This window comes from Aulonocara sp. 'chitande type north' Nkhata Bay, linkage group LG7 (assembly GCF_057382095.1).
Source record: "Aulonocara sp. 'chitande type north' Nkhata Bay isolate Kocher_YH1m ecotype deep benthic linkage group LG7, A_spYH_male_GT1.1, whole genome shotgun sequence".
Classification (NCBI taxonomy): domain Eukaryota; kingdom Metazoa; phylum Chordata; class Actinopteri; order Cichliformes; family Cichlidae; genus Aulonocara; species Aulonocara sp. 'chitande type north' Nkhata Bay.
The window spans coordinates 54408043-54427966 of record NC_141350.1 but is presented as its reverse complement, the minus strand read 5'-3'; the positions used below and the strand labels follow the sequence as shown (position 1 = coordinate 54427966).

Genomic DNA, 19924 nt, shown 5'->3' with positions numbered 1-19924 from the left:
TGCACAGTTTACAGTCAGTATACTGAAGATGGCACTTTCACAATCCAACATAAAAACATCTGTCCTTTCTCATCTGAGCTTCAAGTTGTAAAAAAGATGTGAACCTCATGTGAGCACATGCACACAAAGACTAATGTACCTTAGAAGATTGATTAAGAGTAACTTGCATTTTAATAAAGAGGACATGTCTGTTTTTGCTGATAAATCAGAGTTGACACTTGAATAAATGTCTCAAAAATATTGCACGTTTAATAAGAGCGTAAGTTATTTGGTTAACTATTTGTATATTTGTTTAGTTATTTATTTCAGTTATGTAAAGCATTATTACACCTAGATTTCTAACTATAAAATCTTGCTACAGCCAGTGAGATTAAGATAGTATATCATTCTTCAACCAGGACAACAAAGCAGTTCAAAGACAGGCTGCAATCCTCACTGAGGAAGTTCCAGGTCAGACCTGAAGACCATCAGGAAGCAATGAGCAATGAGTCTAATAACTTGCCAAGTATGCTGTCTGGAAGGGATTCAAAAGCTAAGGAAGAGAGATGGAATGCAAAACCAACAAAGACTGGCACCTAACCACTGCTACTTCACATGCACAATCTTTGGCGACTGTGTCGTCATCAGAAGTTATTTTTATCCGTGTAAAACCTGAGTTTGTGTGTGTATTCTGTCAGAGTGGCTCAGTCCTTCTCCCTACAGGCCAGCGTGACAGCCTTCACTCTAATTATGGCCCTGCTCCGTTTCTGTGTTCCACATTAGAAATGGCAGTTCAGATGGTTCAAAGTCAAACTTGCATAGAGCAGCATGAATAGGGAGGTCACTGCTTGTGCTGACATCACAAGTAGAAAAATCAGGGTTGCTGTGCCTCTTTTTCTAGTAGCTCTTAAAAGAAGGAATCAAAACCATTAAAGGGAACCTATTGTATTCATTTCTAGGTCCATATATTTATAATTACTATTTCACTCTTTCTATAATAGCACTGAATTACTCAGTTTAAAACTAATATGGAAACTATCTTTGTTTATGTTAAAGCGGGTCCTTGGGTAAGCTCGTCAGTTCATCCAACGGCTAAAATTAGTCATTTTAAAATTCTTTTGATTGGCTGCCCCTTGTAAAAGCAACATCTGAACAGCAGGTAAGAGAAGCGCTCACTGTAAGATCACTGTATTTGGCATGTCACAGTCTCTGAGAACATGAAAAGCCAAGACTAAGAATAAGTCAGCCTGAAACTGAGGATTTAGAGGAGTCAGAACACTTTGACTCGTGTGAATTGCCTGTATGTTGGATTCTATTAATCTAATGGTGACCATATTAACACTAATGGCGGTAAATTACTCCATAGGGTAACTTTAAACCAAAAAAAAACATTTTCAGAAAATGTTATTAAGTGCAGGTTCCAGTGGGTTAACAGTTCAACCAGCAATATCTCTGATTTTACTTTATTAGACCATATAGTCTAAATCTTCATATCTCTTAAAGAGCAAATACTCTGCAGTTTTCAGACCATGGAGTCAATATCTTTTAAGGCCGGATTCACCATCTTTAGCACTGCGTGAAAAGCCCCAGTGCCCTCAAGGATTTGAGGCCAGTGTTGACGCAGCAGTGTTGCTGACTCAGAGATCTGGCAAACAACTATGTTGTCAGGCAAAGAAGTTGAACATGGCTCAACTAATACTGGGACTAATATTCAAAGACAGATTTTGCAACTCTTGCCAGATAATATCGCATTCAGACACTGCTGTGCAGCCTTTAAATTTATACATCTCTTATTAAATGTCAGCAAATGAAAGGTTTAATTTCTCAAAAGCACCTAAAATCACATTTTAATCAGCACTAAGGCAGGTCACGACTGTCCATCTAAATATGAAATTGCAAAAAACATGAAACAAAACATTTTCTTTCTTTCCCCTTCCCACCATCTCTTCTCCCCTCTATTTTTCTTTCTCTCCCTCTCTCTCTTTCTTTCTTTTTCCCTGTCCTATCCCTCAGTCCCGTCTGTAACAACTGAAAATAAAAAAAATACATAATTAAAATAAATGTCAATCAAATGGACCAATATGGCAAGGGCATGATGATCCACTTGGTAAAGTAAATCCGCTAGGCATCTTCCTTGTCCTTCAGACAACAACAATTCTGATGGCTAAAGATCCAAAAAACAAAACAAAAACAAAAAAACAAAAACAAACAAAAAAAAACAAAACAGTTGATATATATATTGATATACATTATGATGGTACATGTGTTGCTATGTAATGGTCCTATAGGATCACCACAAGTGTTCTGATTTGGCTTCTTAACTGTGACCATGTCCACTGGCACATGAATAAAATCTGAAAATGTCAATAAATATATATAAAAATAAAACCTTTCTACATTCTTGTATGGAGCTGACTCACTTAAATACCTGCTCCACTTGACTCTCTATGAAAGCTGAGCAGGAACAAGAGGAGACCAGAGGAGAAATGGGTGGGTGTTTTCATGCTATTCATTGATACAGAAAATTCTCAGAATTGAGCGTTTTGAATGAGCTGCAGAAAAATTCATTCCAAGTTTGATTCCACCCATTTTTCTTGGCACGTGTGCTTTAGATTCAGGCTGAATAAACCTGACAGAAGACCGTGGCACTCTTCATATCAGTAAAACATATATGTTTAATGAACTGACTCTAAGACTGTTCACTCAAAGTGAGCCAATGGTGAAAGAATATGCTGCAGAATGTTTGTCTAAACTTAATATAGGAGGCAAAAAAACCTGCTTTCGCTAAAACTGTACAGACTCACAGACTGTAGAGAGGACACAAGGACACAAAGATCTCATCTAGTGCTTTCATGCCATGTGTGCAGACTGCCTGATCAGCTCACCTGTAGTTATACAAACATTACCTCACCAGCAAGATGGCTTCAACCCGACTCTGTCATTTCAAAGTGAAGCACACATAGTTGGCCCATGAACAATCGCAGTTTTAAAGCATCTGGCTAGGTATAATGTGGAGAACGGAGAGAGGACAGAGTGACACGCATCATTTAAAATCTAATTATAAACTATTTGAGATCTAACCAATAAGCCCTGATGTTGAACCATTACCAGCTTTTACTGTTTTGAATACTCTTCAATCCTAAATGAAACAAGCCTGGGATTCACACAGATTGAGACCATAATTAACTTTGATGTATTGCAAATGCCACAAATCCTACTTAGCACATGAAAGAGAAGCCTAAACCTCAGAACAGAGAGGGACAAGATGGGGGAAGGGGTGACATTATCAACATTATATAAGTATCACGTCCTCCCCTTTCAATGTCATTTCAATGGCAGATGATTTTGTTGTCGCGCTTGAGCCATATGACAGGTGAAGACAAGGTAACATGCACCAACAGGCCCTTCAAAACAAAACATCCATGGTTGAAGAACTCTTGCTTACCTCCAGAAATGAAAAGCGTGCAGTGGGCTGCACGGACTGCAAGGGCTAGTGGGAGTAGGGCTCAAGCTTCTGGGAGTGAGGCTGCAAGTTAAATGGACTCTAGTGAATAGTTGTCTTTTATCACTCTCTCTCACACTCACGCACACAAAGACAAAACCCCCACAACTCAGACACATGCCCAGATGAAAACAGCAGCATCATGAAGAGTAAATGATCCCTGTCAAATGAACTTAAGTTGTGTTTGAACAGCAGGTCTCCGAGGCATTTGTCTAGTTCGCCAGTTTTCGTTTAACATTGGGGATGTCTGACCTTGTAGACTATTCAGACTAAAACAAAACATGTCAATCATGTGCGTTCGCTAAAATGCTCATAAAAGCAGTTATAGATTAACCAGTCTTAACTGATTTTAGAGACGGTGAATCTCCTGTTGGTCAGCCCATACAGAATGACTTTCACTTTCTCTACTGTAGTCTATGTGGCCTCGTGTATCGAGTCATTTTTCAACATAACTGTCTGCTCTGCAGAATATTTGGTCCTGTAAAGGTGAGAATGTTTTACGACAGACTCTTCTGATGACTGGTACAACCAGAACTCTCCATGTGGTTTTTACAGTGACATTTCCCTGCTAAGCTTAAAACCACTAATCATTTCATCACAACCATTAAGACTTCATTCATATTGCCCAAGAACCACGACATGTGAACTGTAGATACTTTGAATCAGTAACACATGTATTAATTATCCAAGTTAGTTAGCTCCCAGATATGTGCCTTTTGCACAATATAGTCTGAATTTATTATTTATTTGTATATTTTTCAAAACAATAGAATTGTCCAAAACAATAATAACCATTTACAACTGGACATTCCCCTTGCTCTTATTCTGAAAGTTCATCACTGCTAACCATGTTGCATCTGATATCCTCATGTTGCTGTTGTACCTGCATTATCATAATAATCTTGGTATCGGGATCAAAATTGCAACTGACCAATCATGTTGGAATAGCTTTGCAATGTAGGGAAAAAAGGAAAAAAGTCTACATTACTTAATTTGGCTTGCTAGTGATTGGTTTTTGTGTGTGTGTGTGTGTGTGTGTGTGTGTGTGTGTGTGTGTGTGTGTGTGTGTGTGTGTGTGTGTTTGTTTTATAAATAGCACTAGCAAACAATCTTGGCTTATGCTAACGGAATACTGAGACAATGTCATTGGTCAGCTGTAATATTGATCATAGACCACCATTATTACGATGTTACAGAAACACCACCAGCACAGGGATATCATCGTGCACTAACCACCCAGCTGCAGTTAAGCAAAATTAAGGACCTGAGTCTGTCATCCCACAGTCTCGATGTACTCAAACTGTACTGGATTGCAGCTTGCAACAGCAGACCTTGTTTTGGTCTGAAGACCTGCTGCAGGGTCTAACAAGCACCTGCACCAAGCAGAGAATTGGACCTGCTACACCGAAAGAGCAGAACAGCGACTATTTTTATCAGCTGCAGTCCAAAACAGTGGAGTTGTAATCCATCCATTGAACGAGGAACTTACTTAATACTCAGTATCTGCCTCTCTAGTGTTTGTGACAAATTATATCAGGTATTATTTATTTTTTAAAAGCACTTCCTTTCATGCACTCCTGTCTACCTTCCATCACTACAGTTTAAATCTTTGGGAAACACTGGAGAGGAAATTCAGTTTAACACTTTTGTTGGGATTCGCTGCCAATGTGAAAAATTATATCATTATATCATCACCAACCTTATTCAGAACCACAATTTGGTATGCCCCGACATCACAAGAGTATCACAGCAAATATAATTAGTGGGCGATGTTTGCTTGGAGATTTTTAAAATATGACATAATATATTATACAACCATTATCTGCTAAATTCCATTCCAAACATTTTAGAAAAGTCTAGTTTGATGGATGACTAACACTGTAAAAATGTATCCTGAAATGCAGATTTTAAATCCTCAAATGGAGGGAACCATAACAAATGCCTTGTTGACCTAAATAAAAAGTGTATGAAATCAAACCAATGACAAGAGCTGTGATAAAAGCGGAAACTGACATTTAAACCACACAGCCTTCAACGCTTCACTGCTTCATCTAACAAACATCGTCTCAACACTCTTGATAGGTGTTGCTCTGTGAATGCTTTCTACGTGTGCACTGTTTGCTTGTGTCACACCAGCAAGTAAAACATATTGTGCAGTTGCGGCACTCCTTTTTCGTGGCACGTTACAGTATCTGTCTGTCCATCACATGCCCGTGCATGATAACATAAATCTGTGAACACGAACATAAACACAGACACGCGAGCACATGTAAGCTGCTGTTACCTAGCTGTTAAAGATCTGGCTTTAGACTTCCTGCTGCAGGTGCTGCTGCTGCTAATGCTAACACAGCAAACAGCATAAAGCAACAGTAAAAGACAGCAACAAATAAGACACAGAGATGGATCAAGCTACATACTTCAGAGGAGCCGTCTCCTGGGTAGGATAACGGAGGAAAATACTCACTCTAGCGTCAGCCCTGGAATTCTCAGCCTCTCCCGCTGGGCTTTCATGGCTGAACTGTGCTCGTTTGCTCTATTGTGGTCATGATATGCATTCACACTGCCTGTCTACTACCCCCCCCTGCACTGACAAAGAGCCAAACCCAGCCACCACAGGACGATGAGACGGATTGGTTTTCTCTCCCCCGTATAAAAAAGGGAGGGGGTTTAAAAAAAAAAAAAAAGGGAAAAAAGGGGGTGGGGGGGCTACGGCTCTTGTTTTGGTCTTTCCACGTTCCACCTTGAAGCTGTCAAATGAGATCCTCAGTTGCCTGCGGAGGGCATGGAGGCAGGACAATACCCCTTCTCCCCTCCCCTAATACACGCCTCCTGCTCCTTCAAACACATGCACATTTGTGCCCCCCCACCACCACCACAACCCCTTCACAAGCTGGTGACTTGCTACGGAGCAGAAATTTAACGCAAGTCTTGGACGTGCAGTCACCTTGACAGACGCTAATGTGAGGCTGCTCCGTGCGATGTCAACACAAGCACAGGGATGATGTCATCTTCAGAAGAGAAACAAAATGCATCGCTAACTGCCAGTCTGCCTCCGTCAATGTACAGGAAGCAGGACTGTAAATCAAACTCGCAGAAATAACTGCAAAGATGTTTTTTGGTTTTGCTTTGTTTTTAAAGGGAGACATGCAGCGAAACTGAGAAATGATGAAGTGCTTGTGTTTAAGCTAGGGAGCCATAAACTGAAACTCAAAGAAGTACAGTAGGATGACGCACCCAGAGTGTCCTGGAGCAATTTAAAGCACCCTGAAAATTATTATTCATCATCAGCAAAATTATTCGTACTGCCAGACCATCAAGATCCCAAGAAGTTGAAATGAGTCAATGACGCACAGGAAATTATCTGTGAATGAGTTGCTGAGTTACAAAAGATTGAGGTTATTAGGAATAATTTGACATCACTCTGTAAAAGAAACACATTTCCAGAAAACGTGTTTGCAATGAGTCAGCTACAGGAACTGCAAAAGATAGCTGCTGTAGGATGATGCTTTGTGCAACCTGGATTTGGCTGGAGAAATAGTGGGCAAAGGAGACCTCACTCATTCAGACAGTACACTAATGAATTCTTTATTACTACGAACATGTCTGAGGAGCAAAGAGGTACTGCAGATGACACCAAACACTGCATTAACTGCAGACGTAGAAAGCAGGAAGTGCCACATAAGGAGGTGTAAAGCTGTATCTAGAGTATAAAAGGTCAAATGTACGGCTATTTAAAATGTCAAATATTTATTTTTTATTTATTTTATTTTTTTCCGGATGTGCAGACACAAGACATTAGCCAGGTTTAAATTAAAATTAAAATTCACTTTTTTCACAATACTTTGTGCGCAAGGGTAACATTTTAATTCACTGCTATTGTAAGGGACAGTGTACTGTTACATGAATTATCACATTGGCTTTCTTGGCCGGCTTTTAAACTGTAATTTCTTACAACAGCTACAAAACACTTTCAGATGTGGTTGGCAATATGTTCTACATGCTAAATCCAATAGATTTATACTACCTTAATTCAAACTAGAGGTTACAGTCCTGGTCCTCTGCTAGAAAAGGGTGAAGTGCCCACTCCAGCTCAGGGACGATTTCCTGCCCCAAGTAGAGGAGTTCAAGTATCTCGGGGTCTTGTTCATGAGTGACGGGAGAAGGGAGATCGACAGACGGATCGGTGCTGCGGCTGCAGTGATGCGGATGCTGTACCGGTCCGTCGTGGTAAAGTGTAAAATCGAAGCTCTCAATTTACCAGTCAATCTACTGCTGTGGGCAGTGACCGAAAGAACGAGATCACGGACAGGGGTGAGGAGTTCAACCATCTGGGAAGGGCTCAGAGCTGCTGCTCCTCCACATCGAAAGGAGCCAGTTGAAATGGTTTGAGCAGCTGACAAGGATGCCTCTTGGGAGAGGAACACCTCGCCCAAGAGGCATCAATGGGGCAGACCCAGCACACGCTGGAGAGATTATATCTCTCAGCTGGCCTGGGAACGCCTTAGAACATCTAACCATCCATGCATACTTTCCTCTTACCTTTCTCTCAGTATATGAATACAAATATGTAAACCTTATTTAAAAAGACCTGAATTCAACAGCTTGCTTAAAGTTGCTCAGTGCTGGAACTTGATTCCTGGGACTGTCATCTAAATGATGTCACATTAAAAAAAAAAGACTTGTTAGAGAAGAAACAAAGGTTAGGTAATGATATAACCAATAACAAAGAATTTCCTTGAGAAATTCAGTGAACAGCTTCTGTACATTTTGGAGGACAAATTATATTAAATGGTTTGGGACTACACTGATTAAACCAACCTTTGATTTACCTTTAAAAGCTGACATGTGGAGATATTTTTCTTCTTACGTTTTTTTCGAGATTAACATCTTTTTTCCCAATAACCTTTGGGCTAAAACCTGGTTTTTCAAATGATTTCCTATTTGCTTGTTCAGCTTCCCTTGGGTACTTATTATCCAATTATGTTCTGCCTTTACTGCAACAATGCTGAGTAAGAACTGAAGCACAGCATCTGGGTGTTCTCATCAAATCTGCAGTGTAACCAGTAGTAAACAGTATTGTTGTGTTTCCACACTGTAAAACTGACCTTTATGGTCATTGTGTGTTAAAGAAAGTTAATAGCGTGTATAAGTAAAAGAATAACATTACTCTTGATTAAATTTGCTACCAAAATAACATATATTTTGTTGATACGATACAGACTGAATGATAGTAGGTTAATATAAGGCTAATGTAAGCTAACATAACTTAACCCTATTAGTAACATTAGCTTAATATTAGTTACATTAACTTACCCACCTAGCATATGGCCTTCCCAGCTGCCTCAAACAAAATGTACCATGTATGTCAGGATAACATACGAAGAATAATGCTTGGATGTTCAACTAGAACTCAGTAACCTTGAATTTCTTAAACAGATCTTTTAGGTACTTTGCTAAATTGGAGGCATTTCCATCGTTGATCTGAAAAGCACAGTGGCACTGTTTGAATATTGACTTTTGCAAATCAGTTTTCTCTACTGAAACACAAAGTAATTCCACACCCAACGTATCCAAGTTATCACAGCAGCTAAACTATTTGTCACAAATAGTTTTTAATGTGCTTGTATGCATCTTTCTTCTGTACGCATAGACTAGAAGACTAGAACACACACTAATCATTATACGGTATGCCATTCATTTTCAATAGAACTGCAGCCTTGACATACACTACCTATAGCAGTAAAAAAGAAATACTTTTACATTTTCAGAATTTTGCAAGTACTCGTTCTGGTGACTAACATAATTGATTACTACTGTTACAGCAGCCACTGTGAAATATTTCAGCTTACTCTGTGCTGTTATTGTATATTTTACACATGTTTGTATGGGATATTGTATTTGTTTTAAATGTTATATACCTATGTGGTATGTGACTTTTGTTGCTATGATGCCAGGTCTCTCTTGGAAATGAGATTTTTAAGCTCAATGAGATTTTTTACCTGGATAAATAAAGGATTAATAATGAATAAACTCTAAGAGTACTTGAATACAAAATAACTAGCTGTTTTCCGTATCTTGTATGTTGAACTGTTCAGTGTGTAGACAGATACCACTAGATGCCGCTAGCGTTTGGTTACATCATTTAAAAAAAACCTGCTTACTGTGCAAATAAAAATGAATCTAAGAATCATAAAAACTTTGAAAATTTTCACGTTTTTTTTTTTTTTTTTCAAGTTAAGGGATTTAACTACACCCAATTTTCTAGATACGCTGCCTTCCTTTTCTTTCTGGAAGTAAATATATTTCTGTTTTGGACTGTTGGCCTATACAAACAAGCAATGTCAAAGGAACTCATTTATGGTTTTAAGAAATAACTACTGATCTTTTTTAATGGTCTATAACATTTTGTCGACTACCTAATTAAAATTTAGCAATAGCTGTGAGCTAGGACTCAAACGTCTCCGTAAACACTAGCGACTGACTTAATGAAGCATGGTTGAGCATCTGTTAAACTAAATGTAATAGAATCTACAGTCAACAGAGCCACTTAATATCCTGTTGCATGGCAAAGCAGCTGATGATGCTAGACAGAATGACATGTTTAGTACACTAAAACTGCAAAAGGCTATAATTTAGGCAGGGGATGAGAAACAGGATCTAAAACCATGGTCAAGAAATCCTGTGATCCATGTTGATCTGCATACAAATAATTGATTTTCAATTAGTCTCAGAACCCAGCAAAAGACTTCCAACTATTAAGGTCAGTCTATAAATAGGTTAAACTGATATCTCTACTAGAATGACTCATACTGGAAACAAGTGTAGATATGGCTGTCTGAAGAGGTGTAATCCATCACTTCTGCTGCCATGGAAAAAAATAAACACAAATGCCCTCAGTAATGAAAAGAAAATGTGGATAATGCTAATTAAAAGGCATCAGCCAGCATGTTAATGACATCAAATGTTCAGTAGATGGCTCTCTGTCACAAGAAAACCTCAGAGACTACAGAGATTTAATCAACACTGAGCCAGCACTAAGGAAGCACTTTGAATTCAGTGCACTTTTCCTTACACTGATTAGAAGATGTAGCCAGAGCATCTGGCTTTCCCCCCCAGCATATTCTTTAATCGGCTCGTACATGTCATATCAACATGTGACCCAACCACACATAATAAGCACCAACAGTGAGGATATAGCTCTAATACTAATGAGAATTGATATTCTCTTCTTGTTTTAAAAGATAACAAATTAGTACAACCATGTTTTGGCTTAGTAAATAAAAGTAAGCTTTGATACATCTGAAGCCACCATATGAAGTTTGTCATATCCAAACAGCATTACTATGGTTACCAAGGTCAATAGATGCTCTAGCTCGCTAAATATACACCAGTGCAGTTGGTGATCTCACAGCAGCATGTTAGTAATGGGTCACCTCCATTATAGTACCTGCCCTCTCTGGTGAGGTGGCAGCGAGAGCAGCAAGGTGTCATGACAACTCTCTCACCACCAGGAAATAAATCAAACTAAAGTGGATCGATGTCGAGGAAGTCTTTTATGGCTTCACATGGCTTGAAGCTGCATCTCATCTGCCCATGGAGCACCTTCGATAAGCTTGTGAACACAAATGTGAACAGCCAGCCTGAGGAGGATAGTCTGAATAAGTGCAAATGTGTGTGTGTGTGTGTGTGTGTGTGGGGGGGGGGGGGGGGGGGGGGGAGGCAAGTACTCCATTCCAACAAAACAAATCAAGAGCTGTCATATATACGCTGACATGTCAAGATGATTACATGTATAATATGGTTAATTTATATGCCATGGGTTAACAAGATCCATTCTTCTCCAGCTATAAAAGGATTTTTTTAAGGAAAATTGACTTGTTTTTCCACTTACTTACATCATCTTAAGAGAGAGAGACTCTAGAGAGTATATGACCAAGCACCTTCAATATGTAAAACCTCTTTAAGGTAAGAACTCATATAGGTATTAGCTAAATAGGTTACAGAACAGCTATTTTAGGCAAACAACACAAAATACAATGAGCCCAAATGAGGCTAATACTTTATCAACTAGCACAGAACAGCTGGGAAAGAAAGAAAATCTGCATAGTAAAACTACTGAACTCACACCTTTGTCCAACAGTTTTCTACATGTTGAGAATCAGACATTCCCAGGTATTTCAGAGTTTTATCCTCGAGTTACAAAGCACTCAAAACACCACTTTTCATGTACTGTAGTATTATTGTAGTATGGGTAGAGAGTTGGGGAAAGTCCATAATAATATTAAAGTACATTTTTAGATGAAAGACAACATGTCTAAAATGTAAGACAGTCTGAAAACCTTCCAAATACCATGAATACTGTTCAGCTTTATGTTCAGTGTACACGTATATCGTGGCATCTTTACAACTTTATTTAAACTTTCATGTAAATATTTCCTTTCATTTGAACAAATCTAATGAATGGACAGCTTCTAAGAGTTTCATGTTGCTCATAAGAATGGACAAGCACACCTTACTATTTCAATGAATACAGTGGGCATCAATAAAAGAGGTAGTTACTTTATATCTCTTTAACATTTAAGATGGTACTTACAAACTGCCTCTTCTGGGAAGACTCAGCTCCTTCTGCAAATGAAAACAAGAGAGTTATAAGCATCAAAATTAGCACTACAATGTACTTTAACTCATCTTTTACCAACAAAGACCAAAGAAGAAAGTCAGCATTATTAAAAGGTTACTTTGGCTCATTTATGCAGAACTACCAATTACTTGTAGAAGATATAATGTCATATATGTGCATATTTATATCCTGAAAATGACAAATGCAAAGCAAAACTTGAAAAACAGCATTAATTTACAAGGACCATATTCAGCATAATATTTATGTTTAAAAATAAATGAAAGGAGGTGATGATTAAGGTAGCAACTGAAGTTCTATCATAAACTTTAATCTGTTCTGCTTTTCAGCTGCTCCAGCAGGTTAACACCTTCAAAAAGAGCCAACATATGGACGGAGAACACGGAGCAGGTGTGAAGCTGTTATATCCATTCCCAGAGAACTGGAATAATCTGCATCTGGATTTCAAACTGTTCACTTTAATCAGGTAACAGCTGCAATAAAATTAATGACTCAAATGATTTAAATTGAATTTGCCTTACTTGAAGATTGTTTACATTTAGTGTGGATTAAGGAAACACGATAACTCAGTCAAACACATCAAACACAAGCATAAAAATACATTTCACAACCTCCTTATGCTGTAAATGCAACTTGATGGCTGCCTAACTTCTTCTACACGTGTTGGTTTTAATACTTTATATGTATAAAAAACAAAAGGAGAAAAAAAAGTGACTGAAAATCAGTTGTATAGGGCAAAAATACACAGAGGTCACTGTGTGTACTGAAACGGCCCAGCAAACAACAATCCCCTCATTGATTTCTGGAGCGATTATGTTTTCTCACAAGATTGTTGCATGAAAAAAAAAAAAAAAAAAAACTGCATGCAAACATTTGCAGAGATGCAAATTTCTTGCAGGCAAACAACTTACTTATGGTGGTGGGGGTTTTTTTGTTTGTCTATTTGTATATTTATTTATTTATTTTAATCTGTAGCTGTGTCCACTCTCCCAAACACAGAAATCAAATTGTATTGTGACATCTCCAAAGAGATGGCACAAACTTTAGATATATTGAAGATTTCCCAGATTTCAAGATTGAAAGCCCTGTTGGTTTTCTTCCTAAAGGTAAATACAATGGTTTAGCTGAAGGACTGGATACAAATCTACATCGCATTCAGAGCAAAGTAACTCTGTACTGTTGGCAACCTTTGGGTGCTGGCAAAAATTGTGTATTGCCCAACCAGTTTGTGAGTAGTTGCTGAATGCTGCTGGGAGTCGCAAGGTGACAAATTTCAAGGCACAATTTTCCTGAGCATGTGTGTTATGGTGCTTCAGTGAGGTGATTTTTTTATTTTTCCCCACAGAAACATAACTGGCGAAGTGAACACCACTGTCAAACTTTGTTTGGTTATTTGTCTTGGATTGACTGAGGTCCATTTCAATTTTTTAGAAGTATTATGACTGTGCCTCTGGGAATAATGTGTTGAACTTGTCCACAACTGAAGTTATATATACATATTTGTCCGTATCTAAGAGTACAATTAGTCCCAAGGATTTTAACAATTCCAGAGAGTGCTGCCACTTTCCTTATTTTTCTGACAAGATGATGTGCATTTCTTCTGGAGCATAACTGATGGACAAAGCCAAGCTGTCAGTCTTGAGCTTTGAAGGAAGCATTTTTAATAAGATGTAGTGTTGCACTTGGAAATTTCTATGTTCCATATTTGGAGTACTAAGGCAGCTTCACTGGAGTGAATGGTCCCTAAAATTGGGTGCTTTTTTTTTTTCTTAAATCAGAAAGTAAGACCTATAATGTTACAATATTTTAGTTCTAGAGCAGTCAAGGAAAATGAAACCTTACTAAACTACATTTTTACAGCAACAAAATGTTTGCATTTTTTATGTGGAGCTGCAAATCCCCTGAATCAACGGCAACTGCTGACACCATCGGTAGAGAAAAAAACTGCAATTGAAGCTTCAAAAAAAGAATATCAGGCTTGCTGCCCTCTTGCTTTGTTGACAAGTCACACCTAAACACCACCTTCAGTGCATTAACCTGTAATACAATCAGCTGCTACAAATATTCAGCTCCTTTAGAGAAATTAAATTGCATGTTTCAGGAAAATGCTCCAAATACAGCAGGCTACAAATGAAGCCACTGCTGCTGCTATAACATCTGTTGTACGAGTACCACATGAACAGCCATGCAAGTCAAGGACCAACATGAGACAATGACAGACAATCCCAGTGTACAGATCATTACTGTGCCAGCCTCTCTCTTCACATGTTGCCTCCTGTGAGATTCCTGACACCCCTCCCCCACCCATCACCTTCACTCAATACCAGGTTGAGATGCAAATGAGGAGACTTCACTCAGGCAAGTCTGCTGGACCAGACGGAGTGAGTCCCCTTGTCCTCAAGGCCTGTGCCCCCCAGCTGTGTGGAGTCTTTCATAAACTGTTTATGCTGAGTCTGAGTCTGCAGAGGGTCCCGGTGATGTGGAAGACATCATGCCTCGTCCCTGTACCAAAGACGCCTCGTCCCAGTGGCCCCCAGGATTACAGGCCCGTGGCACTGACCTCCCACATCATGAAGACCCTGGAAAGGCTCATCCTGGACCAGCTGCGACCCATAGTAAGACCACATCTGGATCCCCTTCAGTTCGCTTATCAGCCTCGTCTCGGAACAGAGGACGCCATCATCTACCTGCTCAATCGTGTCTACACCCATCTGGACCAGCCGGCGAGCACTGTGAGGGTCATGTTTTTTGACTTTTCCAGTGCTTTCAACACCATCAGGCCGACCCTCCTGGGTGATAAGTTAGCAGCGATGCAGGTGGATGCTTCTCTGGTGTCCTGGATTGTTGATTACCTGACAGGAAGACCACAATATGTACGTCTCCCACAGTGTGTGTCTGACAAGGTGATTAGCAACACAGGGGCACCACAGGGGACTGTCCTCTCCCCCTTCCTCTTCACCCTCTACACCACAGACTTCAGCCACTGCACAGAGACCTGCCATCTTCAGAAGTTTTCTGATGACTCTGCGGTGGTTGGATGCATCAGCAGGGATGATGAGACAGAGTACCGGGCTGTGGTCGACTCCTTTGTCACGTGGTGTGAGCAGAATCATCTGCAGCTCAACGTGGCAAAGACCAAGGAACTGATCGTGGACTTCAGGAAGACCAGGAAACACTTGACCCCTGTTTCAATCCAGGGGGTCAGTGTTGACATTGTGGAGGACTATAAATACCTTGGAGTACACATTGACAATAAACTGGACTGGGCTAAAAACACCACAGCACTTTACAGGAAGGGCCAGAGTCGTCTCTATTTTTTGAGGCGACTGAGGTCCTTCAACATCTGCCAGAAAATGCTGAGGATTTTCTATGAGTCTGTGGTGGCCAGTGCGATCCTCTATGCTGTTGCATGCTGGGGGAGCAGGCTGAGGGTCGCAGATGCCAACAGACTTAATAAACTGATCCGTAAGGCCAGCAATGTTGTGGGGATGGAGCTGGACTCCCTCAAGGTGGTGTCGGAGAGGCGGATGCTGTCCAAGATAAAGACAATGTTGGATAACACCTCCCACCCACTCCATGACATGTTGGTCAGTCACAGGAGCTCGTTCAGTGAGAGACTGAGATTACCGAAAAGCACCACTGAACGACACAGGAAATCATTCCTGCCTGTGGCCATCTCCCTGTACAACGCATCCACTTAACACACTGTTTGCTGCTACAACTACACATGTTTCTTTTCCAAATATTTATCTATAAGTGACTTATGTATGTATGTATGTATATATATGTATATATTGTACTATTCTTAGTTAGCGTATTGTCTGTCTTGTCTTAATGTTGGTTTAAAATGGAGCACTGTAACAAAAATAATTTCCCCCAGGGATCAATAAAGTATTCTGATTCTGATTCTGATTCTGATTATATCCCCCATAGAATTAATAGGACAGTTTGTTCACACACTCCTGCAAAGAACTCAGGTGTTTTATTGCCCTCAGAATAATTCTGTGTGCAGTTTCAGCTCTGATTGCCTCAAATCTTTCAGTGTAGTTTCAATGTTTAAAATTAGATAAATAACCAGGTTTGGCTGCATTTTGTTTTGGGGCTACAAATCCCAAAGATAGGATAATAAAATGTTTTATTGTCTAATAACAACAGCCTGATAAGAGCAGGTCCTTTGTCTCACACAGCGTAGGACATTGAGTTGATATGTATCGGCTGCTACAGTCAGCAGAAAAGATGCTAAGCCCCACTCTCCCTTTGCTATCAATTAGGGCTTAATGTCTGGTTTCCCCCGGTGCCTACTGAAGACCAAGGGCACAGTGTTTCCTTGAGAGACATGACCGACGCGAACACAACACTAATTACCAGGCAGTGAATGACTTACAGTGATGGAAAAGCCACCAATCATAGAACACCAACTCAATGTGTGAAGTCTGTAACATGAATGTATTCATTCATGCCTCAGGAACATATTTACATAGGTAAAAATAAATGTCTCATTTCTTCATGCTTTTGACACCTTTCTGAGTAAGCAAAGCTGTGCAGAGAAAGGGCTCCATTACTATCAACAAACGCTTTCAGATAGCACTGAATGCGGTTTTAATGAAACCATAGTGAGACGAGTTCTACCTCAAACCAATGTTCGGCTTTTGTCAAAATCACATTTTCTTGTATAAAAAAAGCAGCGCTGATCTAACACGAACTGAGAATTGACATTGACACTCTTATTCCACAAAACAGGATCTTTAAAAAGCTTATGAAACTCTGAGCTTGCAGAAATATAGAAAGTTACAACTCTTAACATTTAATGAAATCACATCCGACTTTTTAGAATGTTTTTATTTCACATTTTTCAGCAATATGATTGTCTCAGTGCGTTAGAGAGACTGTATCAGTTAAGAGTCGTATTTAATGAAATAGCTCTTTAATAAAGTATTGCAAAGGCCTGCAATAGCTTGAGATCTGAAAGCACTGAATATGTGTAAAACACACTGGAAGGAGGATGATGTATAGACATGCATGGCTTATAATGGCAATGGACCACTGGTGCTAACTGATATACTGACCTAACACTGAAGAAATAGCTGAATAATGAAGTGAACAGAGCTCTACTTAATGCCAGATTCAAGCAAATGCAGAAAACACATCTTCATGGAACATATAAGCAATCAATCCAGGAATTTCTGAATATAAACTCGACAACGGCTAAATGGAGAACTCAAGCCTTGTATTATGAAGTGAGTTCAAAATATTGAAGATTTCTTTCAGTTATATCTGGATTCACTTACCCCAACATTGGTAAGCTTGATAAGTGGTCACACAAAGCTGGAATAAAGTTGCAGCTAAGAATTTCTTACTGAGAGATGAGGAGACAGTTGCTTTTGAAAAATATCTTTGACCCTGCTCCTGTCCAGACACAGAAGTCTGAGGGATCTCCCAGGAGTGGGGACACAATTTTGCAAACCAAGCAGGAACATATGTAGATCTCAAAGTGACAGATGGACAAAACCAAAGACAATATTAGTTATTTGTCATAAATTCCACTAGTATTGTTAATTCATAACATGGCAAAGCTCAGTACCTCTACTCATACTCAAGTTTCCTTGAATAGACTTAAATAACAAACCAGAATGTATGAGAAATGCTTTTGTCCTTTTTGTTATTTGGTGCCACTGGAGAGCGGGTTTTTATAGATTGTTACCATGGAAACTGGCTTTTAGTTAGCCTGTAGCCTGGCTAACTTTTAGGCCTAAGATAAATCGGTCTTTGTGTAAACCTGCACAACTTCAAACTCATTTTAAGGACAAAACCAACCAGTCTAAAAAATAGGCAAATAGATTTTCTGTTCCCCCAGTTTCAATTGTGTTAGCTGTCATCGTGGAAATTCTTCACTTTTTTGCCCCACTTCATCATTGCACCAGTAGACCTCACCTCTTAGATTTCCCTTACAGATATTTCTCTGGGTGTGGTCAGAGTCACACAGGAGCCTGTCATTGTTAAAGTCATAACATGGAAGTCACACAAACCCCAGCCAGATCAGGTAGAATAAAAACAATGATTGACTGGCAGGAGACATTTGAACAAACAACCGCAAAAACCCTTCATTTTACCATTTAGCAGTCTTACTTTTTATAAGTAATTTATGAGTAATTTCTAAAGTTAATTTTCAACTAAATTATTGAATGATTACTTTCATTACATGCATTTTAATTTATTTTTTAAAATTGTAAAATTTACATTTAAAAATTATTTTTAAATTTCCTTTCATAGCAAATAAGATCAGAGTGTAACGCCATGATGAAGTGGCAATCTAACAAATGAGCAATGAAAGTGGATCCTGTACATGTACTCAGCTGTTTATACAGTAACATATTTGGTACTGAAAGATAACATTTGTGACACGATGAACCTAAAAGTTGGTTTTGTTCCACAGAGTGAATGTCAATGAATGCCTTCTAGCAACAACATTTCATATCTAAGACACCACATCAAAGTGGTGGTGATACTCTTGTAAAAAGGCCTATGTGTAATGCTTCATTAATAATTCCCCTTGATTTATTTTGGATTTTCCCTACACCTCAAGATCAAAAGTGTACTTATTTTAACTGTAGTTTTCTGCTGACTAGCAAGGAAATTCCCATTCTTGTATCAAGTCATAATGTCATCAAATCAAACCCTGAGTGGAATCGGGGGAAATGAAGCCTAGTCTCCTGAATACTTATCACATCTGGAGGCTGCTATAGCATGCCAGAATGATCACTCAGGATTGCTGCTCAGATCTAGACTACTTTAGAAAAAATACCAATACTGTTTCAGCTGCAGAAACTCTCAGCAAATTGCAGCTGTGGGCTACGAGTCATGTTGCTAGTGAGGAAGACATTCACTATGCTGACTTAAAGTTTACCATGTACTACGTAATAAATCCCACCATCATCTTGCTGGCTGCAACCACAGATAGCCAGCCGGCTGAGAAAATGGATGGATGAACGGGCATTGTTTGCCAAGCCTAACACATGAGTCAAACAACAACAGGAAGGCATACAGAAGACAAAGTTCAGCAGCCCATTCAGTAATATAATCAGTTAGAAAAAGCAAGCTTTTAGTGTGGTTTTTTTTTTTTTTTTTAAGATAACTATTTACCAGTGGTACCATAGGAGTGACTCCTATGTGATAATTTTAAACTTCAGATTGTCTTCAAAATACTAAAAGACATAAGTTTCATACAGTTGGTTGAACAAAAGCAAGCTCCTGCTCCTGTTTTTTTCCCCTCTTTTCAACATTTTTCAGACTGATAAAATGAGAGCTATGTTAAAAGTAATTATTAGATACAACCCCCTGTACATGTGTGCACACTCTTAAGCACTGCACAAAACTGAGAAAAGTTCACAGAAACAGAAAAAAAAAATACTTTGATCACCATGCGTTCAGTGGAACTGTTAATGGGCATGCTGCACAGGCTTTATAAGTCATGTTAAGTGGGGGAGAAATGTGATTTGAGGTTCATAACTAGTCCTCTTTTTAATCGAACACAAAGCACAATTTTGTTTGACGTTTGTTGGTCAAATTCTCTATAAAAAAAATAAAAATTAATGAACGGAGGATAGATTATTTGTTCACAGTTCAGTTGTTTTATTCATAACATACATGAAACAAAGAGTTGGTCTTCAGAGTGGCAAAAAAATCCTAATCAAAGGTTTTACTCAAAACTAAATTTTACCTTCATCATTGCAAAACGCTGCTTCAAAGTCAGAGACCTCAAGTGAATCTGGAGATCAGGAAAGATCAAAGAGCTCCAAACGTGGTGT

The 19924-nt window shown here is 39.1% G+C and overlaps 1 protein-coding gene across 6 annotated transcripts in view; it reads right to left on the bottom strand.

Annotated features, from left to right (window-relative positions):
• Window positions 1-19924, bottom strand: part of mast4 (microtubule associated serine/threonine kinase family member 4) — a 99690-nt gene that overhangs the window by 37765 nt on the left and 42001 nt on the right. For 3 of the 6 annotated variants that reach the window (XM_086301382.1, XM_086301383.1, XM_086301386.1), the window contains one exon: window positions 12075-12106. In XM_086301382.1, coding sequence (XP_086157508.1) covers window positions 12075-12106 — 32 coding nt within the window. Of the gene's footprint in view, window positions 1-3424; window positions 3506-5945; window positions 6228-12074; window positions 12107-19924 lie in introns of those variants that run through there. The other 3 variants (XM_086301379.1, XM_086301380.1, XM_086301385.1) reach the window with 2 other exon arrangements.